At 38.3% G+C, this 26,863-nt stretch overlaps 1 protein-coding gene across 4 annotated transcripts; it reads right to left on the bottom strand.

Moving 5' to 3' along the window:
- Positions 1–26,863, bottom strand: LOC122539758 (transformer-2 protein homolog alpha-like). Of its 4 annotated transcripts, none has more exons than XM_043674800.2 (8): positions 26,682–26,863; positions 18,324–18,475; positions 14,622–14,784; positions 10,608–10,796; positions 3,779–3,894; positions 3,611–3,643; positions 2,129–2,190; positions 1–2,041 (listed from the first exon to the last, which is right to left on the bottom strand). In XM_043674800.2, exons 1-8 carry the CDS (start codon positions 26,715–26,717, stop codon positions 2,031–2,033), a joined length of 762 nt encoding a protein of 253 aa, XP_043530735.1. In that variant the 5' UTR covers positions 26,718–26,863; the 3' UTR covers positions 1–2,030. The 4 variants fall into 4 exon arrangements, with proteins under 4 accessions (XP_043530735.1, XP_043530733.1, XP_043530734.1 ...); XM_043674798.2 differs by having other exon boundaries at positions 3,611–3,679; positions 26,682–26,862; XM_043674799.2 differs by having other exon boundaries at positions 3,611–3,676; positions 26,682–26,862.

Raw genomic sequence — 26,863 nt, 5'->3', positions numbered from 1 at the left:
TGCATGTTCCATAATTTCAGCTTTAGTTTTACAAATCATTAAGAGACACATACTTTCCAACCAGGACAGAGGAAGAAAATTGAACCCTGGCAAAGAATCTGTTCATAGCACAGTACAAATAGGTTATTTAAAAAGGTGAAAAACATTAGTAACAATTATACACTTCAATCATTCATGAAATCATACTTTTCAGTTGTCCTAAGCTGCAGACTCTTATTGAGTAGGTTAGCTTGTGTCAGTGGATTTCTTGAGCCAAAGTTTTAACGCACTGTAGATCAAAACATGCCTATAAATTCATCTGATCTTCATGTCTTAAAGATCAGCACATACAGGTAAAGTAATACACATTATGACTTTTGGACAGAAGTCAACAATCACCTTATAAATGTCACATGCCATGTTGGTGACAGATAACATTAACACTAAAAGTTTGCATTCTAAACAAAGTGACAGTCACATCTTCTGATAAAAAATATTGGACTTGGGTTGCCAAATTAAAGCTTTTCAATGTTTTTTTTCTTATTAGATCCACAGGAGTAAATGTCAAGTTTTTAAAAACATGTACAAAATAAAAACAATTTGATCTAAATGGCCTACAGCATTCATTCATACTTCACATGACATTTCCCCTACTACCATATCACATTTATACTTATCTAGCTCCCTTTTAAAAAGTACTTTTGTCAATCACTTGACTGCTGTGTGGTAGTAAGTTTCACATATTATCCACTAAGCAAGCAGCTTCATAATTCCTTCCTTGGATTTATGAATGAGACATCAAATTTTGGATACTTCCAAAAGTGGAATCATCTTAACAGGTAATGTATAGTACCTTAAGTATTTTAAAATATCTTTTCAAGCAAGCAATGTCAGAGCCTTAAATTTTTATTCTATATCACCAATCTACATCTAATGATTTGTCTCAAACATTCGATTCTTACATTTAAAGTCAAAATAAATGATTGCTTAATTTTCCCATTCTTTTTCAATACTGTATGAAATCATTTAATCATGCAGTTTCATTTGCAGCTCTTGCTAATTCTTTCCCTTCTTCTCCATGACAGATACCCAATGCTTTCCCAAGTTGCCATTGACAGGTGGGTTATTACAAATTCATCCAAGTCCGGTTCCTTTCATCCCAAACCTCAACACCAGAGACTCCAGCTGAGGATGCTGGATAGACAGGAGGAAAGTCTTTTGCAGATTTCCCATCCCATTACCACACAACCTTTAAACTAGTGACATTAAGGAGTTATTTAAATTTTCACCCCAGCTCAAGTCTACAGAAGATATTTACTCTGGGACCTTCTTGGTCTAAGGCACTCAGCTATTTGGACAAAAACTACAGACCGGTGAAGGGTTGGGGAGGTGCAGCCAGACATTTTGGATTAGACATTTGAAATTTATACAAAATATTTCAACACATTATGATAACTCCTCTCCATTCTGTCCACTGTTGATCAACTGAACAGCGAATGGTATGAAGATTGCATGACAGGTTTGTCTTGCACAAATGCCATACTGGCACTTTCAGCAAGCTGCAACACCACAGCCACCTATTCAGCATAAGGAAATCAGGTCATACATTCTGTGTCTAAGACATTTATTGCATGTCATTACTTCTTCCATAAAGCAGCTTTACAACTGAATCTTTCCTTATAAAGTATGCCAAATTAAACAATGTGCACAAAAAGTCATGACACCTTGCTTAATATCCCAAAGTACATAGGTACCAAAAATTATATGACTGCAATAACATTTAACGCAACACAATACTGCTGTAGGTCTCCCATTAAAAAGACAGACTCCCACTCACCATGAAAGCAAAACAATTCAGTGAGGCATCAGAAAACTAAATCTTAAAACGAGAGACTACTTCGGATTATAGGGCTTTGCTTAAAATAATTAAAAAGTGTTTTAAAAAAGCACTACAATGCCCAATAATTCTCATTTCAGTTTAAAAAACTCCCTGTAGGTTTGAAAAAGTTCCCATCCATCTTAAACTGGTAGGAAATACTTGGTAAGTGCCATCAGTAGCGACCTGCAAAAATAAAATAAACATGACATCAAAATCTGTGGATTAGAAAACAACTTAAGGTAGGAAGAAATCATAGGTGGCAACACTTACGGGGTGTGTAAGAACGAGATCGAGATCTGTATCTTCTGTAATAGGGTGAAGGAGAACGTTTCCTAGGAAAGATGCAAACATTATAAGAAACCTAAAATACAGCTAGGAATTTAATTATGATCAGCACAATTTCATACATACCAAATGCAAAAGACAGCAAAGCTTCAAACAAAACTACCCACATCCATTTTAGCTCAAAGTTTAAAGATATTAATTACTGCATAGTGACAATACAATTATGCTAAATGATCTTTAATGGTGTGCATGTGACTTTTTTCATACAGGATAATTCAGCAATTACAAAGAACATCCACAGGCCTGATTTGATTGCAGTTAAGTACTTATTTCCAAGTTAAAATAGTGCAAAGGTGTGTGAAGGTTTGTGTGCATAATTTAACATGCACCCAGAAGTTCACTTAATTATCACAAGGTTAAAACCAACATACATGGTATCATATTGCATTAAAGTTCTTTTTGAAAGAATAAGCCACCATGAGCAACTTCAACTTGCATTTATAAGATGCTTGCTTTTAATGCAGATTCAGGCCCAGATTCTATTGTACCAAACTAAAACAGCAATCAATCCAAATAAAGAGAAATTAGGAGAGGGTCAAAGAATTGATAAGAGCTGTTACATGAGGCATTTAAAGGAAACAGGGAAGAATTTGCAGGATGGGAATTTCTGGACTGTGGAGCCTCAGAGCCAAAGACACTGCTTCTCATGGTGGGGGAAAAAAAGAGAACAAATTAGACACCAAACAAGTGCTCCAGCAGAATTTCAAAGCTAAAGGAAGAGTGCCATGAAGTATGAAAACTTTCAAATTGAGATATTGCAGATCAAAAGCAATACAGGTCAGTGACAATTTCCAAAGTACAGGGTGTGGTAAAAAGTGTGGCTAATGTTTTAAAGTACAATAACCAACATTTGTTCAAATCAGAGGTAGATAATTATATAGATGTCTAAAATGCTTTGTTAAAGAGTTAGCTTTGAGGACAGTTTTAAAGAAAGAATGGTAGAAAGCACAAGAACAGAAAGCAGGATTGTAGCAAAGGATTAAATTCTAAACGCTGCTGCCCATAAAGGTTTTGATTTGCTGAGAATAGAGGCTAGAAGATTGGGAGGAATAGCATGAGAATTACAGTCCAGACAGAGAAGTCAAAAATAGTTGACAGTTGGACAATATAGCAGTCCAATTCCCACATTCCCTTCAAATCAATATTTGCTTGAACATGCATATAAACAGCACTTTCAATGTGGATCTTTACTGATGAGATAAATTGTTGGGTACTAGGAATCAGTTAATTAGAAGGGTTGGGAGATTGCTGTCAAAAGTATTGGCAAAGAGACAGATTTTTAAAGATGGTAAGGGAATCAACTGAGAAAGGGAATTTAGGTGGATGCAGTAGAAAGGTCAGTCAGAATAGTTAAAAATTTGTGGTACTATCCATGAAATAACCAAATCCAATATAATCAAACATTACCTGTAGCTGTAATCCCGATCATCATATCGGTCACTGTAATAGTCATTGTAATGAGAAGAACCAACACTGCTGAAAAATGTCAAAAAATGGGGGCACATACCCAATTCAATAAATGCAAAATAAGAAAAGTACTGTGCAAAAATATATTTTATGAAAAACTGAGCTCACGTTGTTGGCCTGCCCATGTAGATCCCTGGAGTTGGAGTGTGGGGTCTTTTTGTAATGGAGTAATCTACCCTAATGCGTCGGCCATCAAGCTCCATTCCATTAGCACGTTCTTTTGCCTGAAGGGGAAAAAAAACAACTGAATGCCATTATTTGTGGCTTGCAAAAAGTGTAAATTCCAACTAAATGAAATATTTATAACTTCCGCAAAGATAATTTGTCTTGAGCTTTAGATTACGATGTGTTTATAAGGCAATATGAATAGAAATAAATGTGCATGTGAAATGCTTTCCTAGTACTATACTTGAAACTGATGCCCACATGGCTTAACTTCACTGCTGTCACATCCAATTAAAAAATGCTCAGGCTGGCCAATTCACACATTTATTTGCAGTCAATTCAATAGTGTGTAGAATCTCTAATTTTGCATTTTAACTACTGGGAGTGATATTCTGAACTGGCAAATTATCTTCATTCCTGAAGGGTTTATGCCCGAAACGTCGATTCTCCTGTTCCTCAGATGCTGCCTGACCTGTCTTTTTAGCACCACACTCAAATTATCTTGTCAGAGAACTGCAACTGCATGTGGTAGTATAGATAGGGCGCTGTGAATGCAACTGATCTGCAGCTAATATATTTCTAATCAGTTAGGATGAACAATAAACAAAATGTTTAAAGCACAGATGAAGTGCAAAAGTAAAATAACAATTTCACTTTAGAAAGCTATCAAACTTACATGAGCTACAATGGCCCAAATAATATTTTTTATACACAAAACAGACTTCAGTTTCACTATTAGTCCAGTTGTAAAATATAAAATTTGCTGAACTATATTGACACAAAGGGACTTCACAAAATGGAAATTTAAGAATAAGGTCATTTATTTACTCGAAGTGAAAAACCAGGAACAGTTTAATTAAACCAGACTGCTCTTTCCCATAAAAATTAAGGGAAAGGGTGGAGAAGAGGTGGGAGAAATAAAATACATTCAGCAACTTTAAAGTTTATTGTTTACACATCAGAAATTAATGCAAACCAGGCTGGAGTTTCAAATACCACTTACATTACAAAAAGGCTGATCACGGAGGTCTACCTCTACTTCCAAAAATAAGCAATTTCAAATTATGCAAAACAAGCAGTACAGCAGACCGAGTCTAATCTGGAATTTTATATTTTACCTACTGTATTAGAAGGTTTACTGAGTTTGAACTTTAAAATGCTGGTCTCACATTTAAGAAATCATCCAGTCACCTAAATATATACTTCTGATTAGATATGGAAGTCTCGATTGCCATCAGTCGGATTGAAACGGTTTAGCAATCTATCCACAAAGAGTTAAAAAACGGAAATGCTGAAAATGTTGCCAACTACAATGTTCCAAAATCAGACACCAGAAAAATAAACCACTACTTTTTGTTTACGTGGATATTTTCTTCTGACATCAAATATCTCGATCAATATTTTCCAATAAGATGGTGACATTTAAAAAAGTGAATCTACCAAAATCTTAACACCTATTTGTCCCTTATCAAAGGGAAAGACCTGCTATATACGTAACTTGATGAAAATCTGGGTCCTTTTCAGAACCAGATTTTTAAAAAACCAAAACTCGCCTTTCAATGCTTTCCTCTAAAACCACATGGCCTGCTACTTGCTTCTCGGTTTCCGCTTGTTTCTTTCCTGTCTTCGCTTGAAAACGATTCATCTTTGTCCGGTTATAAAAAAGGTTGATAATCTCAGCAAATTAGTTACGCGTCATTGCACAAGTGCAAATTGCCGCAATTCACTCCCTCCACCCCACAGACCAACTACTCTAGGTGCAATTTGTATTTTATATTAACAAATTCCAAACTTGGTTAAGAGTTTATGAAGCCAACTGCTGCTCATATGTGAAATTTAAAGCACGAAGACTCGAGGAGAACTGGACAACACCTTACAGAAAAACTCAATCGACACTCAACATGTGCAACAGATAGCTATCTAGCTATTGTGAGATGCTCGGTCAGTGCTTTGCTGTTTGTCCTCTCTAGAGGGCGAGCCACGCCACCTCAGCCCAAGCATCCGCCGCGATCTGGAATGGTTACAAAGAGCTGCACGCGCACCACTAACAAATAAAATTCAGCCACGCTATCCAATCAAAGCTCCACTTTGCAACAATCCAGGCGAACCTCCCTCCAATCAGACTCTCGCTCCGGCGATCACGTGTACTAGATTTGCAACGGTTATGACAAATATTTAAAAGCTTGGACCAATCGCATCAATTTCAAATTCTTTACAAACCGTTTGCAAGGCTGTTTTTGCCTAAATGGGAAGTATATTCCAGGCCGTTGCATTAATTCGACAGGGTTAAACATTTACCTATGCGCGATGGAGGAACATTTGCACTTCACACCATTTTTAGGCCTTCCTGTTTGGCCAGGCAGGTAACATTGACGTAGAACCTGCTACAACAAATAGTTAGCCCCCAGCTTTTAGTTTGAGAATAAAAGCCTATTTAATCGGTGTTCAGTATTTCATGAAGGTTGGGCATTCAAAATGTACTTACTCTAATCCGACTGTTGTACATTACAGACCCAACTTGCTACAAGCTGCTTTTATGATGCCTACATTTAGCATCTTTGTATTATTAAATCTAATGTTAAAACAATCAACCTTATAGAGTTTCCTCACCTAGGTCAGCAAGAGTGCAATGCTGCAAAATTTTTAATTTATTAAACTGCTCAAAATCAAATTACGGCATTTTAAATTAACCTTTTAATGAGTTTCACCATAATTTCAGGAATTGACTCAACAGTAAACATAGAACATAGTAGCACAGCACAGGAACAAGCCCTTCGGCCCATGAAGTTTGCAGAACGTGATGCTAAATTAAACTAATCCCTTCTGTCCGCTGTTGGTCTATATCCCTCCACACCTTGCATATTTTGAACTTCCCCCTCATCTTAAATGCACATCCCCAATTATATCTGGGCATATTTAGGCATAATGATTTTGCCATTTATGACCTGGCTTAAATATAGCATAACATCTATGTTTTCAAAGTTCTGAAAAGATGGGGGGGGGGGGGGGATTGGCAACTTTGCTACATGAAACAATCACAACACAAGAGGACAAACATCACTAAAACAGCTGAAGGGCCAAAGGCAAGACAGTTTGTGGTTCGAATTAAGAAATAGAGAAGCTGTTTGATGTATTGGTCACCTAATTATGAAAGATGTAATAACTATGAGTAGCGAGACAATCTTCAATTATCCTAATATAAACTGCCAAAAGTAACAATGTAAAGAGCACAGAGGAAATTAAATGCATACATAACTTCTTGGTCTTGTATTTCAAGCTCTAATTCAGGGAGCTGTGTCAGATCTAGCTCTGGTGAATAAAGTGGGACACAAATGGAATGTTGGATGGGATAACATTTGGAAAAGTGATTGTACTATCAGGTTTAGGACATTTAGCATAATATATTGTGCAATCAAGTGTAAGAAGTCTTTACCAGTCAAGAGCCAACCTTTGAACCAAAAATCAGTAAGCAAAACTAACTGAATAATGGAGACCTTTGAAAAGATGTGGGCACAGAATAGACATAATTAAATGTAAGAAATATAGTAAGCCTTCAGCCCTTTAAGCCCAAACCTCCATTCAATGAGATGCTGCTGTATTTCTACTTCAACATCATTTTCCTGCACTATCCCAGTATTCCTTGATGCTTTTTATAGAAATCGGTCTCAATCTTGAACAAACCCAACAGAATTTCTACAGCCCTACAGAGAGGACTTCATAGATCTATCATCCAGAGAAGACATTTCTCATCTTAATTCAAAATGTATTGAGACTGCATCTCTGGCTCCATATCTCCCAGCTAGGGAAGCATCCTTTCTATATCCACTCTGTTGATTCCTAGAAGAATTTTGCACATTCAAATGAGTATCACTTTTTCTAAAATCGATATATACTATTCCATGAAACAACCATGACGCTAAAGGACAAACATCACTGATGTAGTTGAAGGGCAAAAGACGGTCTGTAGTTTGAATTAAGGACTAGAGGAGCTGTTTGACATATTACTGAGTTATCTAGATAGTGCAGCAAACTTGCAAACAAATTATGAGAAGTTGCGTGAACTACAGAGTAATGAGACAGTCTTCAATTATCCTAATATAAACTGTCAAAAGTAAACCTTTCCTCAGAAGAATGCTCCATCCCAAAAAGTGTTTGATAAACCTTCATTGCACTCTATGGCATTTATATCTTTCCTTATGACCAAAACTACCCACTATACTCCAAGCATGGGCTCTCAGATTCTATAATTAGAGATATCTTCTTTACTCAAACCCTCTTAAGGCCAACCTGCCATTGCCTTAATTGCTTACCTACACTAAACTTTCAGTAACATGTTAACAAAGACATCCAAGTGCCTTTTAAGTTGAATACTTCCCAGCCCCTCACTAAAGACAGACTGCAATTCTGACTTTCCTACCAAGGCTCTGCATTTCCATTTTTCCTGAGACATTCCAAAAAGTAGAAAGAAAGGGCAACCACATCTAGAGCTTCTTGAATGACTGAAGACAGAACTCAAAATAAGATAAAAGGAAGCTTAATACATGGTTAACAGCAGAAAGAAAAAAAGTAGATCATACAGCCCAATCAGCATGCTTTGCCATTCAATATAAAACTGGCTGATCTTGGGTTTTAATGTCTCTTTTTTTGCCCACTCCCCATTTCCCATGATTAGAGACCACAAATATGACTAGCCCGCCCTTAAATGCATTTAGTGATAGAGACTGCATAATCCTACAAGTCAAAATTTCCAAGATTCACAACCCTTAGGATGAAAAAATTTCTCCTCATCGCAGTCCTAAATGATTTGCCTCTTAGCTGCTTTTGTGCCATGTCTACCACATTCTGCCCCGTGACACTCCATTAGGATCTTGCACATTTCATGCCCACACTTTGTTCACTGAACAATTGTCCATCCTTGCCAGTGTATCATCTCCAACTCCATGAATCTTCATCTTGCCTATTAACCTTCTGCGGGACCCTAATGAATGCCTTTTGAAATTCTAAGTACATTACATCTGTTGATTTCTCCTTTTCACTTGTTACAACCTGAAAAAAACTTCAAGTTTGTCAAGCAGGATTTTCCTTTAGTTAATGTTGACTTGTTTTAGTCATACTATGCTTTTCTAAATGCATTACCAAGATTACCTCATCTAATCCTCGCATTAACAGAAGATTCCAGCTTTTCCCAACAATCACTGTCAAGCAAACTAGTCTGTAGTTCCAATTTTTCCTCCTCTTTTCTTGGAAAATGAATAACATATCAAATTTGGATTGTTAAAGTTTGGTCTCAAATATCTCCAACACACTTTCGTTGCTGATACCAATCTCCAATTTCCTATTTTAGCTCGTTTATTGTCTATTTCAGGAATGAAATTCGTTTTCTACTGGAAAGATCTGTCAATAAAAGAGAACTAGGATATCTTGGAAGTAAACAAAAGATCTAAAGGAAGGACAAAAAAGGCAACAGATCAGTAGCAAATTCAAAAAGTCCTTTATAAACACAGTAAGAGGTTAGTTAGGGAAAGCTGTGGTTGATCAATGCCAAAAAAAGGTTCTGAATAAATAACTTTAGTAATTTTTGACTAAGTGGCTGTACAACTTACATGATGTTCAGCCAGGCAAGGATATTACTTAGCGCTGTACCAAATTATAAAGGCTTAATTCCTCACCTTCCTAATTACTTGCTGTAGCTGAATGCTAACTTTCTGCATATCTTGCATGAGTAACCCAAGTCTCTTTGATCATGTAGAAGTTTCACATCTTCAGAAAAAATCCACTTTCATATTACAACCAAAGTGAATAACCTCACCCTTCCCCTATATCATAATCCATTATCCACCTCGCTACCCACAACCTCTTTACATCATGTGTCCTCTCCATGGCTTACTTTTCCATCTAGATTTGTATTAGCAAACTTAAATACATTACGAAGACTACCATTAAAATTATCATTTCAAAGTCACTTCTGTCACAGACAGAACCACTATAGTTAGCCTGAAGGGCAAAGCTCCCATTAAGCTGGATGAGTTTATGGCCACACAACAATCTAATATACTGATTTGCACAACAAATACGTTGCACACAACCGATATTCCCTTTAAGATACATGTGTACATAAGTGTGCACTTACCTTTAAAAAGAACCGTGTGGTACCAATGGACTCAAATTATAGGGAGTAGTGTTCCACTGAGGTTCAGCTGTGGCACACTATAACCCAACTAAATCTTTGTTTAAGACAGGGAGAAGTCACTTGGGTGAAGAACTGTAGTCACCAGTGGAAATGTACTTCAAGCATGTCTTAAGCAAAGGACGGAAAAAGTGGAATACTTAAAATTTTTTTTCTTAAAAATAGTTCTGCTACCAATTAATCTCCGTCACAGCAAGATTTCCATATACTGGAGCGCCAGTTACTTGATGTTATCCTATTTTAAATTATTTGTGGAAAGTAGAAAAACAGGAAAAGGAAGTTTTGACTAATTGTTAAATATACAAGTTGGTTTACCTCGAGGTTGTAAACAAATTGTAGCAATAGATCTGATATTTATTGCTCTTTCAAGGTTATCAATTGTGTACCAGATTTAACTATCCTATTCACAGCAAAACCAAGGGAAAGGCAACATATTTAACTTTCTGATGGGACTGCATTTAGGACAGAAATTACATGTCAGATTGGATTGTCAGCAAAGCAAGAATTTGTTATTTCTGACTGAACAGTGGTAACAAAAACACAGATTTCCCCTAATGGGTACAACAGACTGTTATTCAAACATACTTCTTTAGAGTCTTCAACATTTTCAAAGTAGACAAAAGCAAATCCTCTTGATCTTCCTGTCCGTTGATCATAGACAACATTGATTCCAGCAAGTGGTCCATATCGGGAAAATACTTCACGTAGTTCCCGTTCGGTGGTGTACAAGCTCAGGCCAAACACACCTAGGCAATTATTAGGGTTTGGATTGCTCTAGAAATGAAACCAAAACAACAGATCAATTACAGCATTCAGATTTCATTTCATGGGAGAATAATGACATTAACATTTAAAATATAAAATGCTCCCTCTGTAAATGCATCTGAAATTGTGGATAATGAAATGTTTACTAGCTTGGAGATATTCACGTCTCCTTTCAGCTACAAGGCCATCTACAGAACAATAAGCCTCTGACTTTTGGTTTCATCTGCAATGTGGCACATTAACATTAAGGTTGAATTTAGATACCTGACCCAAAATATAATCCGTATCATTGCGTACACAATGGTAAAATTAACAGAAAGCACCTTCCACCTAAGTTGGAGTTTGTTTTCCATTATATCAGGTTGTCTCTTTTCAGAAGCTGGTTTTAAATTTTAAACCACAATCAAAATTATTGCTCATGAATAAAATCAAAGCAGTGAAAAGAACAGCTTAAGAATAAGTTTGATAAACCTACAGTTGTTGAATAGAGTCATGCAGCACAGAAAGAGACCCTTTGGTCCAACCATGCCAACCTTGCTCCCAAACTAAACTAGACCCACCTGCCTGCAGTTGGCCCATATCCTTCCAAACCCCTTTCCTATTCATGAGTTCATCCAAATTGTCTTTTGGACGTTGTAACTGTACCTGCATCCACCACTTCCTCTGGCAGTTCATTCTACACATTTACCACTGTATAAAATGTTGCTCCCCATGTCCTTTTAAAATCTTGTTCCACTCACCTTAAAAAAGGCCCTAGTTTTGAATTTCCCCCACCCCCAAATCTTAGGGAAAGGCCTTTGTTATTCCCCTTATCTATGCCCCTATTGATTTTCTAAACCTCTAAAAGGACACCTCTCATTTTCAATGCTCCAGTGAAAAAGGTCCCAGCCTATCCGAAAACATTTCCGCATACCTCAACACTGTCCTGTCACCCTTAGTCCAAGAACTCTCCACCTACATTCGGGACACCACCCACCTCCTCCATGATTTTCACTTCCCCAGCCCCCAATGCCTTATCTTCACGATGGACATCCAGTTCCTATACACTTCCATCCGCCATCACGAAGGCCCCCAAGCCCTCCACTTCTTCCTCTCCCACCGACCCAACCAGTACCCTTCCACTGACACCCTCCTTCAACTGACTGAACTGATCCTCACTCAACTTCTCCTTTCAATCCTCCCACTTCCCAAAACAAAGGAGTAGCCATGGGCCCCAGTTATGCCTGTCTCTTCGTCAGATATGTGGAACAGTCCATCTTCCGCAGCTACACTGGCACCACCCCTACCTTTTCCTCCGCTACATCGATGATTGTATTGCCGCTACCTCATGCTCCCACGAGGTTGAACAGTTCACCCACTTTAACACCTTCCACCCCAACCTCAAATTTACCTGGACCATCTCAGACTACTCCCTCCCCTTCCTACACCCTACATTTCTATATCGGGCGACCGACTCAACACAGACATTTACTACAAACCGACCGACTGTTACCTCGATTACACCTCCTCCCACCCTGCCCCCTGTAAAAACGCCATCCCATATTCACAATTCCTTCGCCTCCGCCGCATCTGCTCCCAGGAGGACCAACTCCACTACCGAACAACTCAAATGGTCTCCTTCTTCAAAGACTGCAACTTTCCCTCCGACGTGGTCGATGATGCTCTCCACCGCATCTCTGCCACTTCCCGCACCTCCGACCTTGAACCCCGCCCCGCCAATCGCCACCAGGACAGAACCCCACTGGTCCTCACCTTCCACCAACCTCCGGATACATCGTATCATCCTCCGTCATTTCCACTACCTCCAAACAGACCCCACCCCTATCAGCGTTCCGGAGAGACCATTCCCTCCGCGACTCCCTCGTCAGGTCCACACCCCCACTCCCAGCACCTTCCCCTGCAACTGCAAGTGAAAAACTTGCGCCCATACCTCTCCACGCACCTCCCTCCAAGGCCCCAATGGATCCTTCCATATCCATCTCAAATTCACCTGCACCACCACACACATCATTTACTGTATCCACTGCACCCGATGTGGTCTCCTCTACTTGCGGAACGTTTCAGGGAACACCTCTGGGACACCCACACCAACCAACCCAACCGCCCCGTGGCTGAACACTAACTCCCCCTTCTACTCCGCCAAGGACACGCAGGTCCTTGGCCTCCTCCATCGCCAGACCCTGGCCACATGACGCCTGGAGGAAGAGCATCTCATCTTCCACCTAGGAACCCTCCAACCACACGGGATGAGTGTAGATTTCTCCAGCTTCCTCATTTCCCTCCCCCAACCTTATTTCAGTCCCAACCCCCAGATTCAGCACCGTCCTCTTCACCTGCAATCTTCTTCCCGACCTCTCCGCCCTCACCGGGGTATCACCCTCACCTCCTTCCACCTATCGTATTCCCAGCACCCCTCCCCCAAATTCTCTCTTGCCCCCCCCCCACCTTTTATCTCAGCCCGCTTGGCACACCAGCCTAATTCCTGAAGGGCTTATGCCCGAAACATCGATTTTCTCCTGCCTCAGATGCTGCCTGGCCTGCTGCGCTTTTCCAGCACCACACTTGTCAACCCTGGTCTCCAGCATCTGCAGTCCTCACTTTCTCCCAGCCTATCCAGCCTATTTTCATCACTCAAACCTTCCATTCCTGGCAACATTCTGGTAGATTTTTTCGAAACTCTCTCCGTCTTCATAATATGCTTCCTATAACATGGTGACTAGAACTGCACAGTACTCTGGAAGAGGCCTCACCTGCGTCCTTTACAAGCTCAACATGATATCCCAATTCCTATTCTGAAATGTCTGAGCAATGAAAGCAAGTGCGTTAACACCTTCTTAACCACCCTATGACAAATCTCAAAGAATTATGTACCGGAACCCCCAAGTCTGTTTTACACTATAGAAAAAGCAAGGAATTCTCTCTTTCACAGTCTCCTGCAATTCTTACAACTCCTAAAGGAATTGTGCTTGCTGGAGCAATGTTCTACCATCAGACATCAGTAAGTATTTGCCACATTACTCAAGTGGTCTAATAAGGGTACCAACATTCATTCCAGTAATTCAGTTTTAGGAACTTTGGAAGGATATGCACAATCCTTGCCACAAATTTGAATTTTGAATCTCAATTCACTAACCTCCCTCCCTCTTTGTGCACCTATCAGTAATCTGTGGTGAATCAACATTAGAAGACATTAAAGAGAGGCTTCTGTCCCATTCATTAAGAGTCTACACATGGTGCAAATTGGCTTTAAAAAACTAATCAACAGCAAAATACAATCATATGAAAGTGTCAAAGCGGAACAGCACTAAATTTATATATCCAACCAAGTCAAAGGTCTTGCACTACAGCAGAAAACTAGCTGAAAGACATTTAAATTGTCAAGGACTGTGGTTTGCTGCACATCTTTCATGGCACTGACTGGTCACTGATATACAGCTCTATTTCTGGTCATGGCTCCACAAGTCAAAATTTGTATCTTATGTCTTTCCTTAAAAAAGGTATAAGTAGAGACTTAAGGAATAAGTGATCTGGGACCACATTTTCTCCTATAGCTGACTCAAGATATAGCCTGATTGATAGGCGATCTAATGAATTTCTCTTATTCTGTTGGAGGTCCAAACTACATAGTTAGGACCACAGATAAATGAGATCTTGAATTGCTAACCTACAACAATATATTGTTGTAACCTGCTCCTGTACAATTGTGTTGCTGAGAGACAATGATGCAGCACTCAAGATCCATGTTTATTGGTTGAGAAATGAATTTCTAAACAGCAACTTTCCTGCAATTTACACTTTACAGATTGTTTAAAAACAGTGACAATATATACTGACCCTGTTTCCAATATGACGTCGTCTTCTCGATATAGGAGAATGGCTGTTGCTTCGCCGCCGTCTGTACACAGGCGAGTAGGATCGGCTCCTGTGCCTCCTCCTGTAGGACCGAGTGTGAGATCTAGATCTTGAATAGTATTTGGAGCGACGTCGAGAGCATGACCTGTTAAAATAATAGATGTTCTATTAGAGTTGCTTATATAATGGATTAACATTTATTTCATACATTATAGTAGTGACTACACTTAAGGATAGTGCATTGGCTACACAGTGCATTAAAGTAACAAGGCTGTGTGCAAGACACTATATTAATGCAATTCTTACTTTAAATGCAAGAATAGACCTCATTTTCACAGACAGCTCGTGATTGTAAACTAGAATGAGGTTGAAGAGTTTCCCTCATTAGCTTACAACATAAGTCTACAAGTAACGCAGCTAGGCAAAAGTGAGGACTGCAGATGCTGGAAATCAGTCTAGATTAGAGTGGTGCTGGAAAAGCACAGCAGGTCAGGCAGCATCTGATCTGCCCGCTTTTCCAGCACCACACTAATCTAGCCCCTACAAGTAATGCAGCACTGAGCAAGGAACATATTGGGTTTAGAGAGAGAATGTACAACTCATCACCAGATTGCAGTTTAGGCAAATAGTACAGAAGCATTTATTGGAAACTCAGACCAGAGAGCGAGAGATTTTATTTGGGCATATCTGGCTGACCAGCATTTATCTCCTGTCCCTAGATGCCCTTGAAGTGGTATTGAGCAGTCTTGAACTGTTGCTGTGTACTGTAGGTAGATCCACATTGCTGTTAAGGAGGGACTTCCAGGATTTTCACTCAGTAAAGTGAAGGAAAAGCCAATATATTTCCAAGTTAAGACAGCAAGTGTCTTAGAGGGGAACTTACAGGTAGCGGTGTTTCCATGTATTGTGCCCATGTCCTTTTAGATGGAAGCGGTCATCAGTTTTAAATTTGCAGTCTAAGGATCTTTGGCAAAAATTTCTGCACTGCATCTTGTAAATAGTACTCAATGCTGCTGGTGAGTGTGGATGTGGTGAGATCAAGTGGGCTCTGTCCTGAATGATGTCAAGCTGAAGTATTGTTGGCACTGCACTTTTCCAGGCCAGTGGGGAACATTCCATCACACTACTATCATGTGCCTTGCACATGGTTGATAGGGTCTCATGAATTTTTTATTGGTGGGGGAGGGGGGGTGAGAATTACTTGCTGCAGTATTTTTAGCCTCTGACTTGCTCTTATTGCCAATGAATTTATATAGTGTTTTCAGGTTCTGATAACGGTAACTTGCAGCATCTTGATAGTGGGGAATTTAAAGATGATAACGCCATTGAAGGTCAAGGAGTGATAGTTAAAATGGTCTCTTCTTGGAGACACAGTAATAACCTGGCATTTACGGAGCTTGAATGTTTCCTGTTCAGTGCCTGAGTTGAGAGTTGGTGCTGAACAGTAGACAATCTTCAGTGAACATCCCCATTTTTGACCTTACAATAGAGGGAAGGTTAATAATGAAGTAGCTGAAATTGACGGCCTCAGAACCTATCCTGAGGAACTCCTGTAGAGTTGCTCTGGAGCAGAGATGACCGATCAACAACCACAACCACCTTCCACAACCGTGCCAGGTATGACTAAACAGTGGAGGGTTTTCCCAATGAATCTCATTGGTTCCAGTTTTGCTAGGTAAAAACAATGACTGCAGATGCTGGAAACCAGATTCGAAGCTCCTTGGATGCTGCCTGAACTGCTGTGCTCTTCCAGCACCACTAAGCCAGAATCCGGTTTTGCTAGGTCTCCTCGATGCCATGCTTAGTCAAATGAGGGCGTAACATCAAGGGCTGTCAATCTCACGTCAAGTAGGAAAGACAAATGGGGGCGCAAATGGAACACAATCACTGATTGGTTGGGGTTATTTCTGTGGAGTACTATTTATTAATCTGTGTAATGTGTTGTGCAAGTCACAGTACAGTGAATTAGTGGTTTGGGAGCTACAAACAGTCATAGCGCTGTTCCTAAACAGGAGGCATTTGCTACAGACTAAGTTTGAATCAAAATTCACAATGAAATATCATACATTTTAAAACAAGCTTAAAACAGATTTAAAACATGCTGTTTTTATTACGTTATCAAAAGAAAGCTTGGAAAGTAAGTTATTAACAAGATTGGTGGCTTTAAAGTGATTAAGAACAGTTTTTCTTCTAATGCCAGAAAGCTTCTATATGTGCAACTGAATTAAATGGACAAGATTCCAGTTTTGAATCTGAGCTAAGTTAACTGATTCAATGTGGAGCAACAGTAATTGTGCAACAATTGCCCTCCGGTTTTGATCATGAAGAAAACTAGTTTGCATGTCACCCAAGGACAGCATCAGGCGGATATATCCGATGGGACTCAGGCTTCAGGTTCACGTGTCGAATGTTAACTATCAGAAAGATATTGAAAGGATGTTTACCTTAATCATCTAGACCTTCTAAAGAATGGCAAGGGAAAGAGCGAATCAACATTTGAAGCATTAAAAATGTCAACTGAATATAAAATCAAGGGTGTAAGAAAATGAATAAACACAATTACATTAAAGGTTTAAATTCTTAAATATCTTATTTTAGTGAAAATAAACTGGTGTGGAGAAAATTGGTGACAACAGCATTCCCTCACAGATCTAAGTTTAAATTCTAGTCTCAACTCAATTGAATGGCAGAATAGATAAACCTCATTGATGCATACAAAATTCTTAAATGGTTTGAAAAGAGAGATGCAAGTATCTTGTTTTCCACAGCTGGGGAGTAAATAACTTGTTTAAAATCTTATGGGACTGCCCACCCTTGGGCTCAGATAAGAAATTGCCATCCAAGAGGATTCAATACTTTTGACATTCTCTACCACAGATTACAAGAGTATATTCAAGTTGGAGATTAGATATTTTTGTATACTAAAGAAATCTAGGGATTTGTATGAAGTGTGGATTGATGTAGCTTAGTTAGAAGATCAGGCTCATGGCCAATTTTGCCTACTTCCTGTTTTTTGTCTACTACCTTGAACACTATCTTGTTGTGAAGACATTCCTTTGGTAGGTGGAAGAGGAAGAAAGGAGCAAGGTAAGACTAATTCACATTACCCTGTTATTTGAAGTCACCCAGAAATTAAGTTGTATTTAAGAGTTCAAATAGTATATATGAATTATGAATCGTTCTCCCACCATTAGAATCATATAGCAAGGAAACAGATCCTTTGGTCCAAACAGTGCATGCCAATCACAATTCAAAATTAAATCAGTTCCACTGCTTGCGATTGGCCCATATCCCTCCAAACATTTCTTACTCATGTACATTTCTAAATGTCTTAACATTGTAACTGTACCTGCATCCAGCACTTCCTGCAGAAGTTCATCCCACACATGAACCACACAGTGAAGCAAAATTCCTTGCAGAATACCACACACCCTTTGCCAATTTCAATCTCAGGAAGTGCCTTATTCCCTAGTCCATTTGTCCAGTGTGATAGTCAACTTGCTATGTATTCTGCCTTTTATAAGGTCAGTAGCAAAAATATAGGCTTAACATTACACCTAGATAGATGACAGACTGAATTAAAAGACATGCAAATTCTAAGATTGTAAACTTCACACTAATTCAGAAATTTTCATTATACGCACTTAAAAGGTATACAAGTACTTCTGTTGCACTTTCACTCACCGCGACCTGGACCTTGATCGTGATCTAGAGAATGATGTCCGTGATCCTGACAGGTTTGATGCCCTTGATATAGAACGAGACTCAGATCGACTTCTGGACTTGGCACGTTCAGCTGTACTCCTGCTCCGTGATCGTGATGTTGACCTTCCATTCTAGAGCATTGGAACATTTTATTAGCATGCAGAAAACATGTAAAACTCCAACTCCAGCCTAATCAGGCAAATATCTTATTCTCAACTACAACACTTAATTTCTCCTCAACCACCTCCCTAATAACCCAAACCCCAATTAACCTAGCTAGAATGTTAAAATTTCCCTAAAATCATTTGTACCATTTTTTTCTACAAATCCATCTGATTATTAATTTTAGCATGCAATTTATACTACAACTGTAGCATACAGACACAAATAGACTATATACATTACTTGGCCTAGGTATCTTTTCTCCAGACACCTTCTTTTAAATTTACTTCACTTGCTTTTACTTTTTTTCTTTTCTTCATTCTTCATTTTTCAGTTTTCTCACACCGAGTATTCTTCACCTTCCAAACCACTTAATGCCTTACACCATGCATGCTCTTCTATCTGACCATTCTTCGCTCTCATTTCAGCTTCAAATTTATTTGACTGATCTGCAATACTTGTGTGTATAGTCATTATCTTGATTATCTTCCATTATTCCACCTTCTTCATGTATATTAACCTTAATGGAAAAAGAATATTCAGCATGATGAGGTATATGGGTTCAGATTAAAACGTGTAAATCTTAATTTCCCATTAAACTTGCTCCGTCAATTTTTATGATTTTGGTTTTTGAATTGTTTATTAGGCTAAGGATAAGCAAATTAACTTTTATTTTCTAGAAATCAGGGATAGCATGGATGTTTTTTGGCTCATGACAAAATGAAGCACTCTAGTGAAGTAACTTGCGGCTTTAACAAAAGCTGTGTAGTACACCTTTTGTTTAAGAAGCACTGCAACTAAAAATTTAAGGAACCATACTGATCATCCATTTTATTTCCACAGGTTTTAATACCCTACAGAATACATTACAAATGGGTAACATGATCACACTATCCTTTAATTTGATGTAAGATTAATTTCAACATCTAGCTGATATGTTAATAGCCTCCTCCTCTTACTGCTTTAAGGGCTTCTTTATGAAATTAAATCATTCCAACAATTTTTTAAAAATTCAAACTCTTATTGAGGTCAAGACTGCACTTACACTACAACTGTAGCACTGTTTCACATTGAAGTCAAATTTGACCAAGACTCCTATGTACATTATAATTTCACTGCCAGGACAAAGCAAAATCATTCTGCAACACTGCTACAGTTGTAAAGTAAAAGCTGTTTGAGTGACTATGAGAAAACGGTTTTATTTCCCTATACTAACATCCCTGCCTCAAACCGAATGAGCACAAAGAAAAATATCAAAAAATACAATGGAATAAACCAGCTTTTACTTCCCATTACGTACACAAACTGATTGGGAACCAAGGGCAGCATATGGGACTATAGAGATCAGCATTCTCTTTTACTGTATTATTCTGTATCACAAGTCCCAAGAACTTCTCACTCTGGAATGTTCATGATTTTAATAATCACAAATCTCTGCATTGTCACAATTTCTCAAACTGAAACATGGGTAATTTAAAATAGGACAACCACTTTAGGATTAGGACAGCACTTCTAAATTGATCAATTAGAAACAGTGGCACCAAGTCAATCATGCAACTATAAGAGAAATTCTAAGAATCTTGCAAGTGTTCTCAAAGAGTTAATAATCAGTGATTTTAGGAAAGAAAAATGCTAATGCTAAAATGGCTGGGGGGTGGGGTGCAGAAACTAGGTCTCTTTTGAACCCATATTTAATCCTTTTGAGAGAAAGGACTCTGTTTGGGGCGGGGGCGGGGGGGGAGGGGAGAGGAGGAGGATGTGGTGTAGTTAAATGACTGATCTGGCATTGTTAGATTCTGGTGTTTTTTGATTTGGAAGTCAACAAGGCTGAGGAAAGTAACACCAGAGAGCCAAACTCAAAAATATCACTGATTATTAGAATTAACATTTCTCTGCAAAGTTGGTGCTTTGACACTACAGTGATTGTTAGGTTAGGTCAAATTGTGTGTTAGGTGCACAGATTCTCTGCCTGGTATATGCAGAAAGCGATCTGTAAAATCCAAAACATTATCTCCAGAAAAAGATCCCAGGAAGGGAAGATTTTTAAGTTGTCAGCTAAATACAATCACATACCATCAAGACATCCAGGTTTCAAAGTCAAACCAAAAAAGCCAAAACCAGGTACCAGCACCAGTGAATCTGTCCAGGAGCAGAGGATCCAGAAGAAATGGGTGGTCACTTTAAGGATGGGGGGGGGGGGGGGTTCATGATTAACTTTGTTCAAGAGGCTAACACTATCTCCTCAAAAATGATTTGTGATTTGGAGATGCTGGTGTTGGACTGGGATGTACAAAGTTAAAAATCACAGCTCCAGGTTATAGTCCAACAGGTTTAATTAGAAGCACTAGCTTTCGGAGCGCTGCTCCTTCATCAGGTGGTTGTGAGATTTTTAACTTTGTACTCCCCATAAAAAAGTAGTCACCACTTCATGAGATATAGCTTAATGAGATTGCAACCACAACAGAGACTTTATAATCTAGTCATTAGGCTTACTATTTAATGCTCTAACTTTGCCAGCTAATTAATGAGTCGAAACCAAAATGCATTTCTCCGATTTCTATCAACTTAAGCACTAATCACAACTTCCTAATCGGAAAGCAGTTAATATTGATTTACTGTGAGATAAGTGAACTGTCTTTGCAACCTCTCCTTTACCAACTACTACGTATATACTTAAAATGTTTACTTTTAAGCACTAATTATTATTTTACACTGAATAACCAAATGTCAGTCTGAGTTTTTTTCAGACTTTGGACAACTGTCAAGAAAAGTTAATTAATTCACTCAGTTAGTGAGGCGCCTGATTTAGTGGGATAAATTAACTGGCTCCTTTAAGAAAAATTAAGCAGCATAACTTAGGTGTAAATAATTGGTAATTACAAAACTGTTTCTTGACAAAAAAATAGTTTAGGATTTGACTAGTGTTCTTGAATAGCATTTTTGTTAGTGTATCAATCTCAGTGTTCTCACACACTAGAATATCTCAAAAATCAATAAGGGCTTTGGAAGATTGGTAATGCTATTAGATAGGTTATCTTCGGAACAAGCTTTTACATTCTTTCATATGATTCAATGGTACAGTCCAGAAGTAAAACCTAAAACAATGCAAGAAGAGTTAATATACACAGTAGACATTCATGACTATGAAACCATGCCAAAATCATTTAACATGTTGATTATGTCAGCTGGTCTTTTTCTCAATTTCACAGAGGGCTCTGCACTTCAATAATAATTTCTATTCAGCACTGCTTCAGTCCCAGGTCTTGCCTCTCCAGTCCCAATGTTCAATAAATCAAAATGCATTAAGACAGGGACAGAAGTAGATCAGTCAAAGGACTATTCTGCTGTTCAAAGATTAAGGCTCACCTATATCTTAATTGCTTTGGCTTCACATCCCATAAAACCTTTGGCTATCAATAATGTATCCACCTTGGATTTCAATTATTATTTAAACTATATCTATGGGATGTACATATCTACAGTTTATGGGAAGATGTTTCACACTTCTGCAACCTTTGATGAAAATGTTATTTAAGGTCTCTTGAAAAGTGTGACATTCATTTCAAGGTTATATTCACTTATCCTAGACTCTCAGCATAACATATTTCTTGCTATCGACTCTACCAATGCCTTTAAAAATCTTAATTTGAATCAAATCACCTGTAACCTATATTTCAGAATTTAAGCCTGATTTATGTTAGAGCTTTTCAAAATTTAAGCCAGTTACATTCTTGTTCCATTGCTTGAAGACCAATACCATCCCTCCAAGTATGTACTCTAATCATGGTCCATCCAGGCTTTGTAAACCTGTGGTATAGGCACCTCAGCATATTGTGAACATTCTAACATTTATGATTAGTTTTGTTAGATCTTATGTATTGATAACTACATTTCAGTGATGTATACAGATATCCATCTTGTTCATTTGAAATATAATTACTATAATCTGAAATCAAACTTAATTTTTAAAAAAGGCCTAAAATCTACAGATTATCCTGTAATAGCTTCCTGAGAAAACAGTTCAGGAGATGCCTCCCAAGTGCTTAAAACTGGAATTTCAAAATCTGAAAATGTTAATCATGTGACAACGTACTTGAAACTGCATAGTTGACTTTAATGGCAAAATTTCTAAGCACATTGTTCAGAGATTGAAGGTGCTTTAGTTTTCAAAAATATCACTAGTAAATTCTCATGATAGCTTCCCTCAAAGCTGAGATTCTATTGATAGATGTCAAAATTCAATTGCTCGTTAAATTAAGGGTTATGTTGATGAGCACAATGCATCATGTTCAACACACTCCCTTCACCCCAGGCACACGATAACTACAGAATGAACCATCTATGCAGCAACTCACCAAAACTCCTTAGGCAGCAACTTCCAATATCCATCTACCACCTAAAAGGACAAGGTCAGCAGGCACATGGTAATCTAAGATTGCAGATTTCACACAAGTTAAACATCTATTTTTATGGTTACTTTCATTCTATCCAAGCAATCTGGATTGCAATAGTTCTTCATGAAAGCAAAGATGCCTTCCTGGAAATGTTTGCACAAAACACTGAAGATCTGAGCTAGCTACATACAATGCATACATATTCTGTGAACTCCCTAACTATATAGATATAGGAGCAGAATTAGGCCATTCAGCCCATTGTGCGCCCTCTGGCATACAATTCTGGCCAATATGTTTCTCAACCCCATTCTTCTGCCTTCTCCCTGTAACCTTTGATTCAATTACTAAACAAGAACCTATATGTCTGTCTTAAGTACAGAATGATTTGCCACAAAGTTTTGCAGGCCACGAGTTCCACAGATTCACCAATGGCTGAAGAAATTCCTCTCATCTCAGTACTAAAAGGTTGTGTCTTTACTGAGGCTGTGTTCTTGGTCTTGATTTTTACTAGTGAAAATATCATTTCCACTTTATCAAGGCCTCCCAGTATTTTGAGAGAGTTTCAGTAAAAACTGATCTCATCCTTCTAAACTCCACTGAGTACAGACCCAGAGCCCTCAACCATTCCTTATAAGACAAGCTCATCCCCAAGATCATGTTTATAAACTTCCTCTGGAACCCCTCCAAAAACTGTATATTCTTCCTCAATGCTTTGATCCAGCATAAAATAATAAAATTCTTTCTCTAAAGCCTATACAAGCATTGTTGGACCCTATAAATTGGTTTGAAAGAATAAAAATGTTGAACAACTAAAACAGTTGACTGCACCAGTTAAATGGATTAAGATATGGCAGTTCACTCGATGATGACTCAATGGAAGTTAACACTAACTGGTGGTACCAAGCTGGAAAGACCATTATAAGTTTAGGCAAAAAGATTATGGCTGCCACAGAGATAAACTAAATAGACCTTTTGTTCAAATAAGACCAACTAACCCTTTTTGAAGTACTAATGTACCATTGATAGTTGGGAGGTCAGAATTCAAAAAGGAAACAGGAAATGCCATGGCATAAGAGATTAGTATTTTGTGTTGATAAATTTTCAGATCCTAGAATAGGAATCACATGATCCTCCTCTTTTAGATAGCTCAATATCACAAGATTGAGCACATGGACAAGTATTCGGGAATAAAACTTGGAACTTCTAACTCATCCCATTATCCTACAAAATGTCTTCTAACATTATTTAAGTTTATACGTATGTATTTTTTACATCTGTTTCATGACATGTCTGCAACTTGATTTTCATTGCAAATTGGTTTTGATTAGAAATGTTTAATTTTTTTTCAATTGTTCATTAAGTTTGAAGTACAAAAGTAATCAAAACAATTTTAATCCAACATCTGTGCTATGAAAGCACATCACAAACTTGGTCCTATAATTGGTTCTTGGGCTGGGGTCCCAGTTGGTAGTTTTCTCCTTAACATTTTTAACTATTCTATTCCATGGTACAAGAATGCAGCTCACCATTTTTTTTGCAAAGGCAAATAGGGACAGGCACAAACCGTTGACCTTATTAGCAACACAATTCATGAAACAAAAATGACTAGAAGTGTTTTTAAAAATTAAAAATATTTTTATTTTCACTGTAAAGTGTCACTCTCCTAAAAAAGGAGATCTCAATTTCAGTGGACGTGTGCATTTCCAGTGGCAGTTGCTGGGTGGCAGGCAGGAGCAAGGACTATTGTACCAATTGTAATTCCCTTGTTGCTAACTTAAAGAACTGATCAGGTCTAGGTCACTTCAGGTCTGCAGGGTTTAGAATCACATTTGCAGATTTCCCTTAATACTTTTAAGCAGCAAACATGAAAATGAAATAAGTCACTGTCCTCAACATGGAAGTGTAATAAACTACGATTTGCAAGCTATAGCTTATGCATATTACACTATTATGTATTACTGATCTTGATATTTTAAAATTAGAAGTCCTAAATACAATATACTGAAAAAAGCACAGGGGAGGAAACAAACTAGTTATGTTAGAAATGTTGGGCTACATATTTTACTTCACATAGCTCACTAACACCCTGTAGCGTGAAAAGAAATCATAAGATGCACCACCTTGGGAGACTTTTTTATAATTGCTATGACTTATCTAATCGAGGGCAATGCTAACAAACCAACTTTCAATAAATGGACGTATGACTGACAGTGGTTCACTCAGTCTTCACTGAGAACTTTCCAAATAAAACCAAAAAATATTTAAAAAGTGTGTTACAATATGTGGTGAAAGGGTTAAAATTATGTCCCAATACATGTGTGAAGCTTATTATGAATATGTTACCGGAATGGAAGGTGTTGCTTAGTCTTGCCCTGTTGTTCGCATGAATATGTTACCGGAATGGAAGGTGTTGCTTAGTCTTGCCCTGTTGTTCGCATGAATGTTTAGATCTCGAAAGAGTATATAAGCTGGGAAAGTCCCCAGTTCGGTAGAGTCTGCTCCGGGTTACGTTTAACCGCCGAGCGTGGGTTGTTGGCAACCGCTCTACGAGAACTGACGGCTCCCAGTTCCGGTAACACGTAGAGTGAGTATAAACCAGACCCGTTGTAAGTACGAGACCTGGTTGAGGCAACGCTGCGGGGAATAAAGTACTCATTCTAGCAAACTCGTCTCTTAGTTCTTTTCTCCTGTTCTGTGTCAGACTACTTTCCTGCGAGCCTGATCCTTGAAAATTCTTTAAACACAATAGGAGCCTCAGAAATGCAACACTTCCAGCCTATCCAAACAGCCATAACAGAACCATAATTTCAAACAAGGATTAGCACCAAATATCATTTTACTGGGAATTACAGACAACTACAATATACTCTTTCACAAATGTGTCACTCTAGAAAATATAACATGACAAAGGGAATAGTAAACAATCACAACACTACTTGAAAAGCAGTGCATTCAGTGAAAACATCAATTAAATTCACTCATTAGTGATGTATCTGCACTAACAGGATGACTGGGCAGGCATCAGGATCAGATCAGACTCTGGCTGTCTGTTCTCATACCTACGTCATCTACCAAGGTAGACAAGGAGGCTGAAAGAACACAGCAAGCCTGCCAATATCAGAAGGTGGAGAAGTCAATATTTCAGTTATAACCCTTCCTCAGGGTTGGGGTACCTTGGCCAATTTGGGTGACCCAACTCCTAACTGACATCAGCTAACTCAATGTAAATCTGTAATCTAAATCAGAAATTTCTTATCTGAATCAGATACAGTAATATCAAACTAGCCATCAGGAAGGCAGCAATGACAAACATCAAGCCGAGTTCCTAAACTCCCAAGCACTGGAAACTGCAAAAAAACTTCAAAAAATCTTTCTTAGGAACTAAAAATTACAGAAGTTGGTGCCTTGAAAGCAGAATTAAAGGCACCTTGCAAAGATGGCTGACAATAATAAATAAACCTACCGTCTGCTTTCATTTGAGGCTAGAAATAAAATATTGCAGCGAAAGGGAGTGAGGATTGGGGAAAGAGATGAATTTTGTTTTCGAAAAAAAGCTAATTCATCTTCTTAAAAATGAAGCGAGTATATAGTAATTTTTAAGATATGCGCCTCCATAGTCATACAATGACAATAAACCTACTTCATACCTAGGGCCTTGTCTGGAATAAAATAGGAATTATTTACGGATAAGATTTTAAGAGATCAAAGAAACCCTAGAATGTGAAATCCTCAAGCGGCTGCGCTGCAAACCTAGACTCTTCATTGCACCATTTCTACTCACCCTCTCCTCATCAGTCAAGTCTTCCGTGTCACTCATTTTAACAAACGCAAACAAAAGGAACACACACACGAAAATACGAACAAAAACAACAAAAAAATACGTTTTTCAAACCCAATAGAAATAAAGACAAACTTTTAGCAACCAACCCACAACTAAACCAAACAACCGACAGCTGACAAAAT

Source organism: Chiloscyllium plagiosum, unplaced genomic scaffold, assembly GCF_037043375.1.
Source record: "Chiloscyllium plagiosum isolate Xiang-an unplaced genomic scaffold, Cpla_swu_hap1 HiC_scaffold_32, whole genome shotgun sequence".
In the NCBI taxonomy this organism is placed as follows: Eukaryota; Metazoa; Chordata; class Chondrichthyes; order Orectolobiformes; family Hemiscylliidae; genus Chiloscyllium; species Chiloscyllium plagiosum.
The sequence above is the reverse complement of the archived record's forward strand: the minus strand, read 5'-3'. Positions and strand labels throughout refer to the sequence as shown.